Source organism: Sinohyriopsis cumingii, chromosome 1 (genome assembly GCF_028554795.1).
Source record: "Sinohyriopsis cumingii isolate HCF-2022 chromosome 1, ASM2855479v2, whole genome shotgun sequence".
NCBI classification, from domain to species: Eukaryota; Metazoa; Mollusca; class Bivalvia; order Unionida; family Unionidae; genus Sinohyriopsis; species Sinohyriopsis cumingii.
The window spans coordinates 99,233,757-99,249,714 of NC_142961.1; the positions used below are offsets into that span (position 1 = coordinate 99,233,757).

Here is a 15,958-nt window from a genome sequence, read left to right on the forward strand (position 1 = left end):
ACAAAAACAACACACAACACAATAGAAAAAAAATGTAATATTCTTATCAGGTTAAAGTATACATGTCATTAAAAGAGATTACTCCTGTACATTTATTAACATCTAGAACCCTTGATCAAAGATATAACTGTATAACAAACAAAAATTAAAATTTGCTTTTAGTAACCAATTATAATCAATTACCAGCTGGTTAAGTGGAACCGATTATTGATTATGAAGTTCTGACTGATTCCTATCACTAAGATCGAACTATATCTTGGCATATATATGTGTGTGTGTGTGTGTGTGGTGACTAGGATTTTAATGTCACTGTAACAATTTTTCAGTCATATCGCTTCGATGTCTGCAGTGTGGCAGTGTATAGTGATGCCTAGCACTGGGTCATCATGCCGCAGACATGTAGCATGATGACCCACCCAGTCACACCAGGCCAACCAGTCCTAACACTAACCTCTTAATGCCGAGTGCCTAGGGAGGCAGCTGTTAGTACCATTTTTGTAATTCTTTGGAATGACTCAGCCAGGGTTCGAACCCACAACCTCCCATTTCTGAGGCAGATGCTCTAGCCACTAGGCCATCAGAGCATTATGATATATGAATGTGTCAGTAAACATGCATGGCAATTCTCTATGAAGTTTAGGAGTAGCATCAACTGATGGAAAATGGGCCATCCCATATTATCTGGTTTATAAATAGACCATAGACCAGCAGAATGCTATAAAAGTCATGCCAACAAATCGACCAAATAAAAAACAAGCAAGACCAACAAGGGGGGGGGCACCTGGGGATATATCCCCGGGGCCCTTAAGGGGGACCATGTCCAAACAACACTTTTTAATTTTATAAAAGAAAAATTTTGTTTGAACAAGAACTATGAGAGGCCCAGATGTTTCTCACCCCAGGGTCTGTGATCGCTCTCTATTTGGCCCTGAATACAAGCAAGCTCCTTATTTTCCAGCTCCACCTTTATGTCTTTATTTACAACCTGTGATATTTTTTAAATGTTTCCCTGACTTTCAAATATTGAGGGAAATTACATCTCCCCCTAACTTTTCATTCTCCTGTAGAATAGACCCTGATTCAAAAGTAAAAATGCTTGAATAGTATTAAAGTTGTATCATCAATGCATATCACACTTCAGAAATTCTGTATTGTGATACGAGTCATACTGGAAGTGATCCACCAGTACAGTGTGGTAAACTATATAAAATGAATGTATGAGGTACTTACCACTACATTTCCCTGTCCTATCTGTATGGCTGTCTCCTCAGTGACAGGTTGTTTTCTTTCATCACTCACTAGGACTTCTGAAGTTTTATGACTTCCTACAGTAAAAAAAAAATTGTCCCAACTAATTAGCAATACAACAAGAATGAGGTATTTATTAAAATCTGTACAAGCTAAAGATTACAGTAAAATATGTCTGGGAACAATTCAATTTTCATAAGACATCAGGGGCTCTACTGTCTTAAAGTATTTCGATAAACTCCAGATAAGACTGTTCTTTCTTGTTCAACCTGCCAAGTACTGAGAACATCTCAGAATGACTGTGGGGGTGTTTTGAAATAGCTTGAATGTCTTGCTCAACAAGATTTGAGGCTACTGGGCTCAACCCCAATTACATGTAATAAAAATCAACTTAATAGCAGTCAGACTTAACTTTACAATATTTCATTTAATTATGTTTGTTTTATTTTCATAAAATTAGTTTTCACGTTTTCAAACTTAATAAATCTGTAAATAAAATCTATACAAGTGGGTGGGGTGGATATTCTTTTCTTTCTTCCTTTTCCTTCGTAACTGTTTTCGCCACCCCACTGCAAAATTATATGATGGTTCTCTCGTTTACGTGGTGGGAGAGGGAGAGTACAAAAATGACACTTGTATCTAGGTTGATAAAGTTTTAAAAATTATGATTTCTCTATCTATCCCTATATGCCCGGCTACAGATTTAATTAAAACGAACACAAATAAAACCAGAAAAACTTCATAAAAAAAACTGCAAAAAAATTGCTAATTTCATGCATCAATTTCAAATTTCGAACCTGACTGACATAGTTGGCTCTAGCACTGTTAGCCTGTGCATATTCAAAATATGTGTGATTTTCATTAATAATATGGCATATATTCAACCTAATGAAAGTGTGTGTGTGTGTGTGTCGGCGTGTGTGTTTTCAAATTGCTCCAGTGTCTTCCTCAACATGATTTGAGATTACAGGGCTCAATCCCAATTAATTCACAAAAATCACTTTAACGAGAATCAGACTTGATTTTGCAGTATTTCGTTTAGGTTTGTTTTATCTACATAAAGTTATTCCCCCATCTTTAAACATTTTTTTTTGTGCCACTACACTGCAATATTATGATAATTGTCCATTGGGGGGGGGATGCTGTCATCTAGCTTCAAAACAATTATTCTTGTTCTTTTTGAAAATTAAACAATATATGTTTTGCATCATAAAGCTAAATTGCCTCATAAACCAATATTGCATTATTTTTTGGTAAATTAGAAGCTTACATTATCCTTATGAAATGTGACAAATGTACAGTGTCAATTATTATTTCACAATTTCCAATGCACACAGAAACAGATTATTTTATACAAAAATGTAACAAGATGAAAAAGTTTAAAAAATATTAATGATTTTCCTCTATATCCAACTACACTTTTAACTGATTAAAAACGAGGAGGGGGGGCAGAATAAACGTCATAGTCTTAGAAACAAATGTACAAAATTTGCTCATTTAATTCATTAATTTCAAATATATAACCACACTGACATCACCATAGCACTAAATAGGATTTTCCTTACTAATAAGGCCTAATATGTATGTGGTTGAGTCCAAGGTTTATCAGACAAATGAGATATTGTTCGCCATCTTAGACAAATAATTTCTTTTATTTTCGTAACTTTGGCAACTTTATTGTTTTAGTACACGCTTATACAAATACACTTTATTCCTTTTTTGCTCAATTCTTGTTACAAATGATGTTAGAAATATTAAAATTAAGCATTCGTAATATTGGAAGATTTTCGTGCAAACGGAAACCCGGAAAGGACAGTGAGTACCTGTCTGATTGTTGGCAACATCTTCCGCTGGGTTTTAAAAACATTTTTTTTCAATGACAGTTGTTGTGCTATAAATTTCCAATTACAAAAATTTGATAAATAGAAAATATAAATAAATATAAATTCATTTTTAAAATAAGGAAGCATTTGTAGACATTGTTAGACATGTAGACAAGGTTAAACAATATATGAATATTCTTGCTAAATAATTCTAAAAGCGTGTCAAAAAATACGGTGTACATTACAGGTGAAGACATCCAACGGCCATCTTTGTATCTGAATGGCACGCGCTGGAAATGAAAGCGACACCTGGTGGATAAACTCGGTACAAAATGTCGTCGTCCTTCAGCAGTTGATAAATTTTGTCTATCAAAATTGTGTTATTTTTATTTACATATAAATGAATATATTATAAATAAATAGTATAAATAAATGTATATCACTTAAGAGTATTAAAGTGAACTTAATATAAATTTTATAACAACAAATACTATTTATTTATACTTAACTTCATGTCAGCATGACAACTCTGCATGAAGAAACTGTCGTGTTTACATTTTGTTTTCTACATTTAAAATGAAATCTTTGAGAATTGTCAATAAATAAAGTTTGTAATTTTATTTATGACGTCATTAAAAGTTTTTTATGTCAATAAAATATAAGAAATATGAATTACCTTGATACACGGGACGGAATACAGTAATGTCACTACTCTCATAGCATGTGGTATACAGACGTCCATTGTCCCAGAATATGGCTTCTAGACGACGTGGAATTCCCTTTGTGAAAATGGCGACAAGTTTACATGAAGCTGTAAGTTGATGAATACAGTATTCACCGAAGCGTCCATCAAGGAATCCACCGTTACATACGAAAATATTCCCGTCTTCATTTATAACGATTGATGTCGGGTTTTGTAGACGTTGATGTTTGTATGTATATTTACATTGACTGGGATTCAAAATGTCGAATCCATATACACCAGTATTATCAGGGGATTTATAACCAGCATCACACGAGACATAAACCATGTTGTCTTTTGTTGTCACACTAATCGAACAACTCCATTCGTCCCCTTTACAAATCTGGTGAATCGTCTCAACATGGCCGTCATCAAGTGACACGATACACCAGTACAACCTGCCATGTTTCCAACCAGTGACAACAAGATTATCATGGAATCTGACAACACCATGATATACATCCATTACTCCCTGTAGACGTAAACTCCTGGTCGTTTTAATATCACGTGACATGTCTGTAGAATGAATGGGCACCATATTTATCAGACCGTCGCCATGAAGGACACAAATTGTCATGGCGTTCATCAGACACATGTCACGTGGTATTGACTCCCGTCTGCCTGACGATGCCAGGAATTTTCCGTCTTGCAGTCGATAGATCTTGACTTTATTCGTCTTGTAGTCTAGGACGACTATCTTGTCTTGGCAGACGACAATAGAGTTGTAGTCGGGGTACTTGTCGGCTGTGGAAATAAAGTGATATAAACATTAATACACATCTACACAAAAATATTAAACATATATAATTATATTAAAATATGAAATAACTTGTACGTTTGCAGTGTATGAAGGTATTAATACATTAATAATGATTTAATTAATTATATTTATGACTTTAGCAATTAATTCCTGTGAAATTTATTATACTTATTATATTGTTCTAAATTTAACTGTCAAAAACTTGCAATGGTCGTAGCGGTTGTCGTCATGTATATTACTAAATTTGCACATATATATTCTTAATAAAATACTAAAATAACTTGTTCATTTGCAGTGTGTAAGTATTAATACATTAATAATAATTTAAATAATTATATTTATGACTTTAAAAATTCATTACTGTTAAATTTATTATACTTATTCTATTGTTCTAAATTTAACTGTCACAAACTTGCAATGGTCGTAGCTGTTGTCGTCATGTATATTACTAAATTTGCACATATATATTCTTAATAAAATACTAAAATAACTTGTTCATTTGCAGTGTGTAAGTATTAATACATTAATAATAATTTAAATAATTATATTTATGACTTTAAAAATTCATTACTGTTAAATGTATTATACTTATTCTATTGTTCTAAATTTAACTGTCAAAAAATTGCAATGGTCGTAGCGGTTGTCGTCGTGTATATTACTAAATTTACATAGATATATTCTTATTAAAATACTAAAATAACTTGTACATTTACGTGATGTAAACATTTAAATAATGCATAATATAAACGTAGACACACATCTACACAAAAAATACTATACACGTATAATTTAAATACTAAATAACTGACCATTACAACCTTCGTAATGGCGTCATCATTTTATTATTATTACAAGAGAGATTTACAGCAGACATCACATAGATCCAGTAATCACACTATTATAGTTCTGTACAGTATTTTAGTAAACTGAAGATAACAACAATAGTGTGTTAACAGGCTCTATGTGGAAACTGATATTGTCCCTCATTTTTAATCAAGTTACGTAGGTGTAATCGTGCGTGTGTATTACTTGTATACTCCTCCAAAATGGACAAGACAAATTAAGACATGGGGTCCATCCTTACATTAAGTAACTCAGTCTCTGGGTCATTTCTTGAAAGCTATAGAGTAAATGTCTCCATCCCAATACCACGTAACAACTGTACATAAAACGGGACTGCACAAAAATGAGGGGGAAAATATTGTATTTTTTATATAAAAAACCGGGATTTGAGTCGAAACTAGTAAATGGTGAATAGAATACCGGCTTTGCAAACAAAATAATGGCTGTCGATTTTAACGAGAACAACTATAAATAAAGTATGATCGCACACTAAATCAAACACAATATACTTTACTTCCATTTCTTAACAAAACCATAACAAAATTAGAAAAACACTTCGCTAATTTACAATTATAACAGTATCACTTAAAAATTTCAATTTTTGTTCAAATTCCAATAAAGGCCGGGAAAAAATTCTCGAAAATATAAACCATTTATCCAGATGAATGCAATTTCTCTCATTCTTTGAAAAGTTGTTTAACCATATTATTAGTGTTGGTCATGCAAACGGGGAGTAGGGGCAGGTGAACTAAATTTAAAAAGCAATAATAATAATAACAGATCATTCATCTAACATTTCCCTGTCATACCCGACATTTAGTAGTTACCCTATATGTATGTGCTACCCTGAGTATTTCAATGAAAGTCCGTGTAAATGTCTTCATTCATTTACTTGTCTGCTGCATTTTCTCACATTGGGATGCCTGCCTTGGATTATGACGTCTGCACTGACAAGAACGCTGGCGGAAACATGCAACATGGAGAAACGTACTTATTTACAAATCCGCGAAGCCCGATGTACTAAAGTTTACATGACACAGGGGTCAAAACAGCGGTAGCGATTTATTCTGACAGAATTTGTTTCGAGTTTGAAGGAGCGCGCGTCTTCAACTGTATAACACAAACTCTCTGGGAATATAAAACATGAATGCATCGTCAGCTTTTAACCAAATTTTATCATTGTTGTTATGTGCAAACTCCTGATAAACATTTGAAACGATCGAAGTAATAATTTGCAAAGACATTTAAACCATGACACCTTGAATGTCTCTGGGGTTATCACTTTTTATGTAGTGGGTTTTATGTTAATTTAAATCCGTTTCCATGAAAACTATTTCCCAAGCTTGAAGATCAGAGCTCTAGATATATTATTATCGATATGTGTCGAGTTTTACTTATCTATAAAGGAAAGTCTTGCACCATTTTATCATGTCAGTGAAAAGTAAAGAGTCAGCTAAGCAAACGACGTGCATGTTATTGCCGTAGTGTGTCTTCACGAATACAACTTTTCGCGAAGAAAGTGACTATCTTAGGAGGAAAGTAATCGCCCTTTATTCACTTTAAACGTGTGCATCCTGGCCGTACATATACAAAATAAAAGATTTTTATGAATAACTTGTTATGATGAGTCCGCCATATTCACGAAAAAAAATCACAGGTCTTAAAGAAGATTAATACTTTTTCGTGCAGAAATTACATTGTATGAAAATTCCCCATTTTCAAGCAGATTAAAATTTTTCTTCCGCGTTTAGGGGCTCTTTTTCGTGAAATAAGGTAATTCCACACGAAAACTGCACTTTTCTCCTGAAAAGAGACTTTCTCTTAAAAAAGATTGTATCAACGTGTATTGCATCGACACGATCCAATCGCTTTTCAAAAAAGAAACTGAAAATTACTAACGCTGATGAAATTAGCGATGTCGATTAAGCAAAAAATAACAAAAATAACAAAAATACTTTGCCAAGAATTTACCAAACACAGTTATCCTAATAAGCGATTTGAAACTCAACAGTGATAAACAAATGTCCGTTACATGTCAAATGTGTAGCAATGTGATCATTATTACATTTAGTCCAGTCATGCGACATCACCTAATTGTCCATGTGAGAGATTGCCGCCAGAGAAAGTAAATGAACTATCAGTAAAAAAAAATTAAATTTAAAAATCGCGACAAATTTTCAGGAAGTTATTTTTTTTTTTCACAAAACAACGTTCGTATTTGATGACGGGTACTTTATTACCAACAATTATATTCTTTTTCTTCATTTTCTTCATATTTTTCCGTAGCTCTTTGACAAGTAAAATTAAAAGTGTCTGCAAGTTTCTTGAGAGAGAGAGAGAGAGAGAGAGAATTTTGAGATGCCCCCTGATTATTGCAAAATACCCTTTCTCAGTGGATCGTTCTCCAGTAACGCTACATTGTATACATTTTTAAACGTCCTCTTAAAAAAGCGTCAACATTTATATCCGTAATTAAGATGCGAGAACCATAAATATAAATTCGTAGGTATTATCAACGGCATTTATAAAGGTTTTGAAATTCCAGTTGGATATTACCCAGTATTTCATGTGCACATAATCATCCGATTGAGACGCTATTACACTCATCTCAAGGGTTATGGCCCTGTTTCAAGTTAAATCACAACGTTTGACAATTCCATAAAACTACATACACTGTGATTAAGAAACTTTATGCTGGAATTGTTCATTCTAGGTAAGCTTTTTAAATGAGCAAACTATCGATACAGCAAATTACAATCAGTCTTGGTATAAATGTAAAGTTTTGCCATATATTGCAGGGTACATAATACAAAAATTCAATTTAAACAAGTTAAATTGCAAATTAAAATAATGTCCAAATTTAGGCAAAAGACTCTTCCAGACACTTCAAACAGCGAAGGAAATTTACAGCCAAGCAAACACATTTTGTCATTGTTGTCATTTTGTCATTGTTTTCGTGACCTAAGCGTGGATGTGGATGTCTAGTCCCATAGCTCAGGAACACTGGTAATGATAAAAGCTGATTCGATTGAGACTAGGACGTCCTATTACCGCGTCAAGCTACCACCCCGTCCCATAACTCAGAAATTACAGGTAATGATGAATACGATTGATAATACGACGCCCTATTACCGCGTCGTGCCTATCACTGCGGTATTTGACCGTATACTACAACCGCTGTCATCATGCATCACATCTTGTTACTGAATCATATCTTTAAAATCATTGACCGATGTGGTGGCCTAGTGGTTAGAGTGACCACATCTGATGCTGGAGGTCGCGGGTTCGAACCCCGGCCGAGTCATAACAGAGACTTGCCAAAAGTATGGTACTAACAGCTGCTTCGCTAGGCACTCAGCAATATGAGGCTAGTGTTAACTGGTGTCAGGATAATGTAACTGGGTGGGACATCATGCTACATGTCTGCGACATTATGCCCTAGCGCTAGACATCACTAAAAACTACCTCACTGCAGACATCGTAGCGATATGACTGAAAAATTGTTTTAAGCTACGTTAAAAATCTAAATCAAACATACAAACATACATACATTATTTCCAGTTATACATTAACGATAGTGCAAGCAAAGATTTGACTCGTCAAACAAATCCCGTATAGTCTACATCCCTTATACATTTTAAACTTGTCTTTTAAAATAAAGTTCAAATGACCCTTCTATTTCAAATTCATTTTAGCCAGGCATGAAATCACATTTTGTTACGGGGCTCCGAGTGGCCGAGTGGTCTAAAGCGCTCTCCGTTAGGGATCACTGCCATCTCACCTCTGTCTGCGTGGGTTCGAGTCTAGGATTCGGCCAATGTGGGTATGTGAGAAACCTTGCCAGTAGCTTCTCGTGGGTCGGTGGTTCTTCCCGGGGTTTTCCCGGGTTCTTCCTCCACCATTAATACTGTCCGCCATGCATAGCCTATCGTGTGCTAAAAAATGGCGTTAAACCCAACAACAACATTTTGTTACGTTTTTTCTCTTGATTCGTGATAGGTCATATCACCGTAATAAAAGAAGCAAATAAAATAAAATAAAATAAAAAAATAAGTCTTTGAATCAACAGATTTCCAGCTGAAGAAGTTTAGGACATAATGGATGATACTTATTCGTCTGCCTGCCATATTTGCTGACCATTCTGCAAATATCACTACATAATTATGTTTCTTATTTCGTTTCTTTTTCAGTCTCAGTAAAGAGCTACTCCATATATCAGTCAATATTAATCCCCCGATTCCATCAATATAGAAGATGGTCAAACCGAGCAGCAAAAGGGGAAGCTACGATTTCGGGTAGAGCGACCCGTGAGAAATGAGCACATGTAAACGTCATCTGTTTACAACTGTTCGCTGAAACATTTACGGATTTACATTGCGGTAAATACGGGAATACGCTGTCAAACAGATGCAGCCACTGTTCGGAATCCTCTCGACAAAGGGTAACTGACGCGACACTGTTCTTCTGCATACGAAATCTTTCTTACCTATATGTTTGTAAAACTACGGTGCCCGTTACGTGATATATATTATAAAAGAAGTACTAAATCGAAATAGCGACATATCTTGTTTAATGGAATTATTATTATGTGTGAAACCAGACAATATCGTTATTACAAAAATAATGTGTCGATAAATTGAAATATTACTTCCTTGTTTCATCATTTTGAACCCATTGCTTCTTTGAATAAATGCGATATTTTTCTATATATAATGCAAGGGTTCTGAATAATTAGGTACAGAAGTCAACAGAGTTTCTTCCTTTTGAGAAAGATCAATCTATTGCCTGAGAGATTCAACGCTTATAATTGCTACTCGCACCGTTGATATTTGAGTTTTGCCTATTACTTGTCATTAAGTTCCTTTTTGTGGTCTATTTTTGCCGCGGGAATATTAATGGAGGAATCTTTTATAACCCAAATATGGCCCGAAAAATTACAATTTATTTCCAAACAATGACCACGTGAGTTTGATTCTTTCAAGATAACGAAGGCTATAAGCCGGGATAGATAGATACATATATATATATATATCACATATATTAAAATTAACCTTACTTTTAAAGTGTTGGTGTGAAGCAATATCATATACCAATACTGCTAGTGTGTCTACGCATATAATTATTGTTTCCACGGTTGATTATTTCTCTTGATAAGTTATTAATTTCCATTTATGAAATCATTTATAAAATAATAAAACAGAAAGAAAAGTAATTAATATTTACCGATTTAAAAATGAACTTGATCAGAATTTCCTCATATTTACTGATTTAGAAATGAATTTGATCGGAATTTCCTCTGATTTCCCCCGCATCCGAGGCAGACGCTCTAACCACTAGGCCACCGGAGCGGTCTTTGAATAATGCAGCAGTAAGCATGCACGAACAACAAAGAGAAGAACCAAATTCAAAATAAAATTAATATGCATACATTTTTTCTTCATTGTTTTGTATTGTGTTATTTTGCCCTGAATTAGGAAGGAGAATTAGATTTCTACTGATATGTCCTGTATACATATGCAGAAAACTCAGTAGAATTTAAACTCTAAACCGCTGAGGTTGTTGCCATGGATACAGTACGATATATGCTATGAGTCTGTTATACATATTTTTAACTAATACATTTGAGCATATACGAAGACGGAAATTTGTTGAAGCGAGTGAGTAACGGATATATTTTATCTGGTGGTTTAATCCAGAGTTTTTCTTCCACTCGACGACACAGGTGCTCGACGCGAGCTTGATGTTCAGGAAAAAAAAAACACAATAATCTGAAGGAAAAAATCGTACGGAGTGACACAAATACCTTAGATTACCCCCATGACCCTCCCTATCATAATACATAACAGAGAAGGTACAGAACTTCCAAATACTTCGTTTCGCCCATGACCTTCGATTTCCTTTTGCTATTTCCTTCTTCCTTCTCTTATATATTGTGATAGGGATTGTCATATGTCAGAACGGGTCATGGGGGTAATCTAAGGTATTTGTGTCACTCTGTATGATTTTTTTTCCCTCTAGATTATTGTTTTCTTTCTCAACATCAAGCTCGCGTCGAGCACCTGTGCTCGACGAAATATATCCTGTATTCACTCATTTCAGGCAAACACAATCTCTTAAATTAGTCTATCGCTCTGTGACACACATACTACTGTACTCTTCTCTCTCTCTCTCTCTCTCTCTCTCTCTGGTGGTAAAAATAAATATTCCACCAATAAAGAAACCGAAATGGACAACGAACCAATCTTACAGTCAGTTCCCAACCACCCCACCACCCTTGGTTTCTCTACACGCACATTCGTTTACATTCAATAGTTCTCTCTCTCTCGATCGATCGAGAACAGTTGCAAAATCAGAAACAAAAATCCATAAAATGGAACGTAGCAGATTTTTTTTCCCGTGCCATGCTACGATGTATGTGGACCTCTGATGATGAAACTGACCAACAAACAGACCAGCAGAGAGAGAGAGAGAGAGAGAGAGAGAGAGAGAGAGAGAGAGAGAGGATAAAAGCAGTCTGAAAGTGATTAACAATAGTAAGTAAAGCAAGCCTCGTTTCCATTCATTGATCAATGTATACATCACTTTGTACATCAAAGATAACAGCCTGATAACATACATACATACATACATACATACATAGACAAACAGACAGACAGACAGACCGAGACAGAGATAGATTGTGTGTGTGTACGCTTTATTACTAACATACCACGAGATGTATAAATTTTCCATTAAAAGACTCACGGTACTAATTCAGTTCCCATAGTAAACCTATGCAAAAACAATGATATTAAAAGTTCAATAACTTATACATTTTGACTGCTCAAGATCAGACCTATATTTATCAGTATAGATGAAACCTGGATGTCAGCTTCTGTATAAAGGAACGGGTATGAGCCGCGGCATTTTCTGGACCTGCATTTGTTTGAAACATGTGCTTTCAATTCCGCACCAAGGAGTCAGGTGCTAATTTTAATAATGAGTGTTCCAAACTCAAGACTGTTAAAGGACTGAAATTCCATCAATAAAACAATGTCTCTAAAAAAAATCACTCAAAACTAGGATAAGCTCTCAAAAGATTCTTTTTCCTATAACAAAACATACATTATTAACCAATCCTGGTCAGCCAAACCTATATATACTCTATTTTCACCGATTTCCAGGCTGGTTCCCATTTTTCCATACCATTAGTACCGTGTGTCCTATAGGGAAAAGAGGCTTATCCTACATCAATAGTTCTTTTTACCCTTTCTGTTGGTCGGATTGATTGAACTTTTGCCGTCATTCATAGGACGAGACATGGTCCCATGGGTCAATCTATAAAAAAGCGTGCTACGGTGGGCCACAGAGAGAGAGAGAGAGAGAGAGAGAGAGAGGTTCAGGATAATTACCAAAGGGCATTTTTGTTTTTGACAGTCTATATGTTTCTCTGTAGGTCGATTTGTCTGCTGTCTGACCAACCAACACAGAGACAGTGGGGAGGGGCATCTTTCGGATATTTTGATATTTAAAAGTAATCTTGTTTTACAACCTAATTATTGTTTTAAGAAATAAAAGAAAAAACAGCAACAAAAACAAGTATTAAATAGATTACAGTGTGTGTGCCTCATGAACAAGAAAATTACCTTATACTTTCTATAAACTATTGCAAATTTGTATTACTGATATTATGAACACTGTAGATAAATCCCATGGGAAGTGTACACATACCGTTACAACGATCCGGGTTATAGTAGGCTACTTGGTTTAAGTTTCAGTTTCAAGGGTTTCATTAAGCCCAAATAAGTTTTTTCTCTCACTCCAGATTCCTGCGTACTCTCTCCTTTGGGTCGAGCGGGAATGCTTAATATTTGTATCGTTATTTTCTTACGTCGCTAGCGATTAATCAATGGACATTAATGACTGATCTATAGAAATCATGACATAGAGTCGAAACAATGTTTATAAATGCAATGGGGACGGCAAAGGGTGGGGGAGGTAACCAAAGTAAACATACCAAAATATGTACGGAACTTTTCGGTATGGAAATGTGTGAAAATCCGAATGGGTGGATACACGCTACGGCAATTTTACTAACGGCTACATATTGTCATGATTCCGAAAGGTGCCGAATATTTTCTAAAGTCTCTGGAGCATGCGTAATGAAACTTTTTACCTAAAAAGCGCGCAGTGCGGATAATACAAATGACCTTAGAAGAGAAGAAATATTAATGAAAATAATTTATGGGCCGATTACGCAGTTCTATTCAAGATATTAATGAATAGTATTCGTTTCTTATACTGAACAGAGACAAAACTGCTACAATCGTCCACGTAATGAAGTGTAATTATTAATTTTTGTATGACCCTGTTCGATGTAATTGTTCAGCCTCGTTTTCATTTCACCATGTATATGGATCGATGTAAAGATGCAAATATTAGCTGAAAATTACTGTACACAAAATATGATAGTCAGTTATTTAATCAATAATAATGAATAAAGTATTGATTTAGAACAATTTCATTTTTGTTTATCTTCTGTTGAACTGTTTTATTCGGCCTGCTATAAATATATAAGAAGGTCACTCACACGTCAATTCTTGAAATTTAGTAGTATTAATTTGTCTTGTTCAATTTTAATCCGGGATAAATGAACTTTTTTAGTCAAATCGAGGGTCATGGGTGGAGCGAAGTATTTGGATGTTCCGTACCATCTCTCTTATATATTATGATACAGAGGGTCCTATGTCAGAACGGATCATCGGGGCTAATCTAATGCATTTTTGTCACTCTGTATGATTTTTTTTTTCCTTTAGATGATTGGTTTTTTTTCCTTCTTAACATCAAGCTCGCGTCGAGCACCTGTGAGTCAGTTTAGGTGTTTCACAACATATAGAAAGTTTAATTATAGTAAATTTAATAATATCAGAGAGAGAGAGAAAGAGAGAGAGAGAGAGAGAGAGAGAGAGAGGGAAAGAGAGAGAGAGAGAAATGATTGAAACAGCGTAAGTATTCGCGGATTTCATTCTGCCAATCGTTTTGACATGTTCCAACACAATGAAATATACACAGTTGTATCCAATATGCAGCTACCGCTTGGCCAACCTGTTTAGTACATGCAACCCATATATACTCGTCCATGCGACACATTTTCTCAGGAACTAGACACGTGTTTACCTTTAAAATTTACCTATTGTTTTTAAGCAGGCTCAACGAGCCACGTGATGCTGCATTCTATAACCAAGATCTGAAGGAATTTACTTAGAATTGCTGGTTGGGTCATCTAAGGAGTTCACATGTACTATTATGTAAACCACTGTTTGTTAGTGCTACTGTTTGTGTGCGTTTAGTATTTTGGTGCAGGGCCGTAGAGAGTGATCACGGGCCCTGGGGTAAGAAACACCCGGGCCCTCTTAGTTCATATTCAAACAATTTATTTCTTCTATAAAACTAAAAAGTCTTGTCCGGTCCTTGTCCCCTTACGGGCCCCGACCCCGGGGATATATCCCCGATTCCCCCCCCCCCCCCCCTTGTCGGCCTTGGTTTGGTATCACAGATTCAGTAAAGTGATGTCAAATGTCGTATTAATGTTCCTTAGTACGTATGGTGAGTGAGTAGTCTGGGAGTTGCATTGCACGTGTCTAACAGGCAACCGCCGATTATATTAACAAGTTCCCTGTGCCATTGTTCACTCCTCCAACGACTCTCCGGGAGTCAACTTCACTATTTCTGGGTGCAGTATGTTACTCAATATATTGTAAATGATATCGAAGAAAATAAATATTGTACATCAGAATACAACACGGCGCTGGTAAGTTTTTAGTAATTACATTGCGATAGTTTTATATTAATTCCGCCCTTTATCATTTTGTTTATTATCCGTGTGTGATAGATTAGTTTACTTTTAATTATTTATATATGTCATGTGTACATGTTGTAGGTCTTCTTCTTTAGGTGATTCATTTAGTCCTCATCAAGGCTGATTAAAATACAACAACCCACAGAGACGTAATTTTGTTATTTCTCCCATATATCGGCTACAGGTATTACAATATTGACGTGGGACAGGTGTAAAAAAGTGAAATGGCTTTAGTATATTCATTAGGAAATAACTTTGTATGCATTATTTTCAGTTATTGCAGATGAAAATTGTGGTACATTACATTCTTTCAATTTGCATGACAATTACTGCAGTAGCAGTAAGTTTCTTCACTGCATACATGTACATCATATCTTTTGAATTCAACGAAAATGCATACCATAATGCAAACTTGGTTGTGAAATGGATATCTACGTTAGATATGATTTTGGACTGGTACAACTACAAACCAATAATAAACGAAGATAAAATGGGTATATACGTTAGATATGATTTTGGACTGGTACAACTACAAACCAATAGTAAACGAAGATAAAATGGGTATCTACGTTAGATATGATTTTGGACTGGTACAACTACAAACCAATAATAAACGAAGATAAAATGGGTATCTACGTTAGATATGATTTTGGACTGGTACAACTACAAACCAATAATAAACGAAGATAAAATGGGTATCTACG

General features: G+C 35.1%; 1 protein-coding gene across 1 annotated transcript in view; it reads right to left on the minus strand.

The window, feature by feature from the left end:
• The window catches only part of LOC149807432 (uncharacterized), a 97,680-nt gene extending 84,776 nt beyond the window's left edge, over positions 1-12,904 (minus strand). Inside the window, exons 1-3 of the mRNA XM_089955237.1 lie at positions 12,808-12,904; positions 3,748-4,557; positions 1,231-1,325 (exon numbers count right to left, since the gene is read on the minus strand). Of these exons, the coding sequence (XP_089811363.1) occupies positions 1,231-1,325; positions 3,748-4,557; positions 12,808-12,904 (1,002 nt within the window). The remainder of the gene's footprint in view (positions 1-1,230; positions 1,326-3,747; positions 4,558-12,807) is intronic.
• Between the last annotated feature and the right edge of the window lie 3,054 nt (positions 12,905-15,958).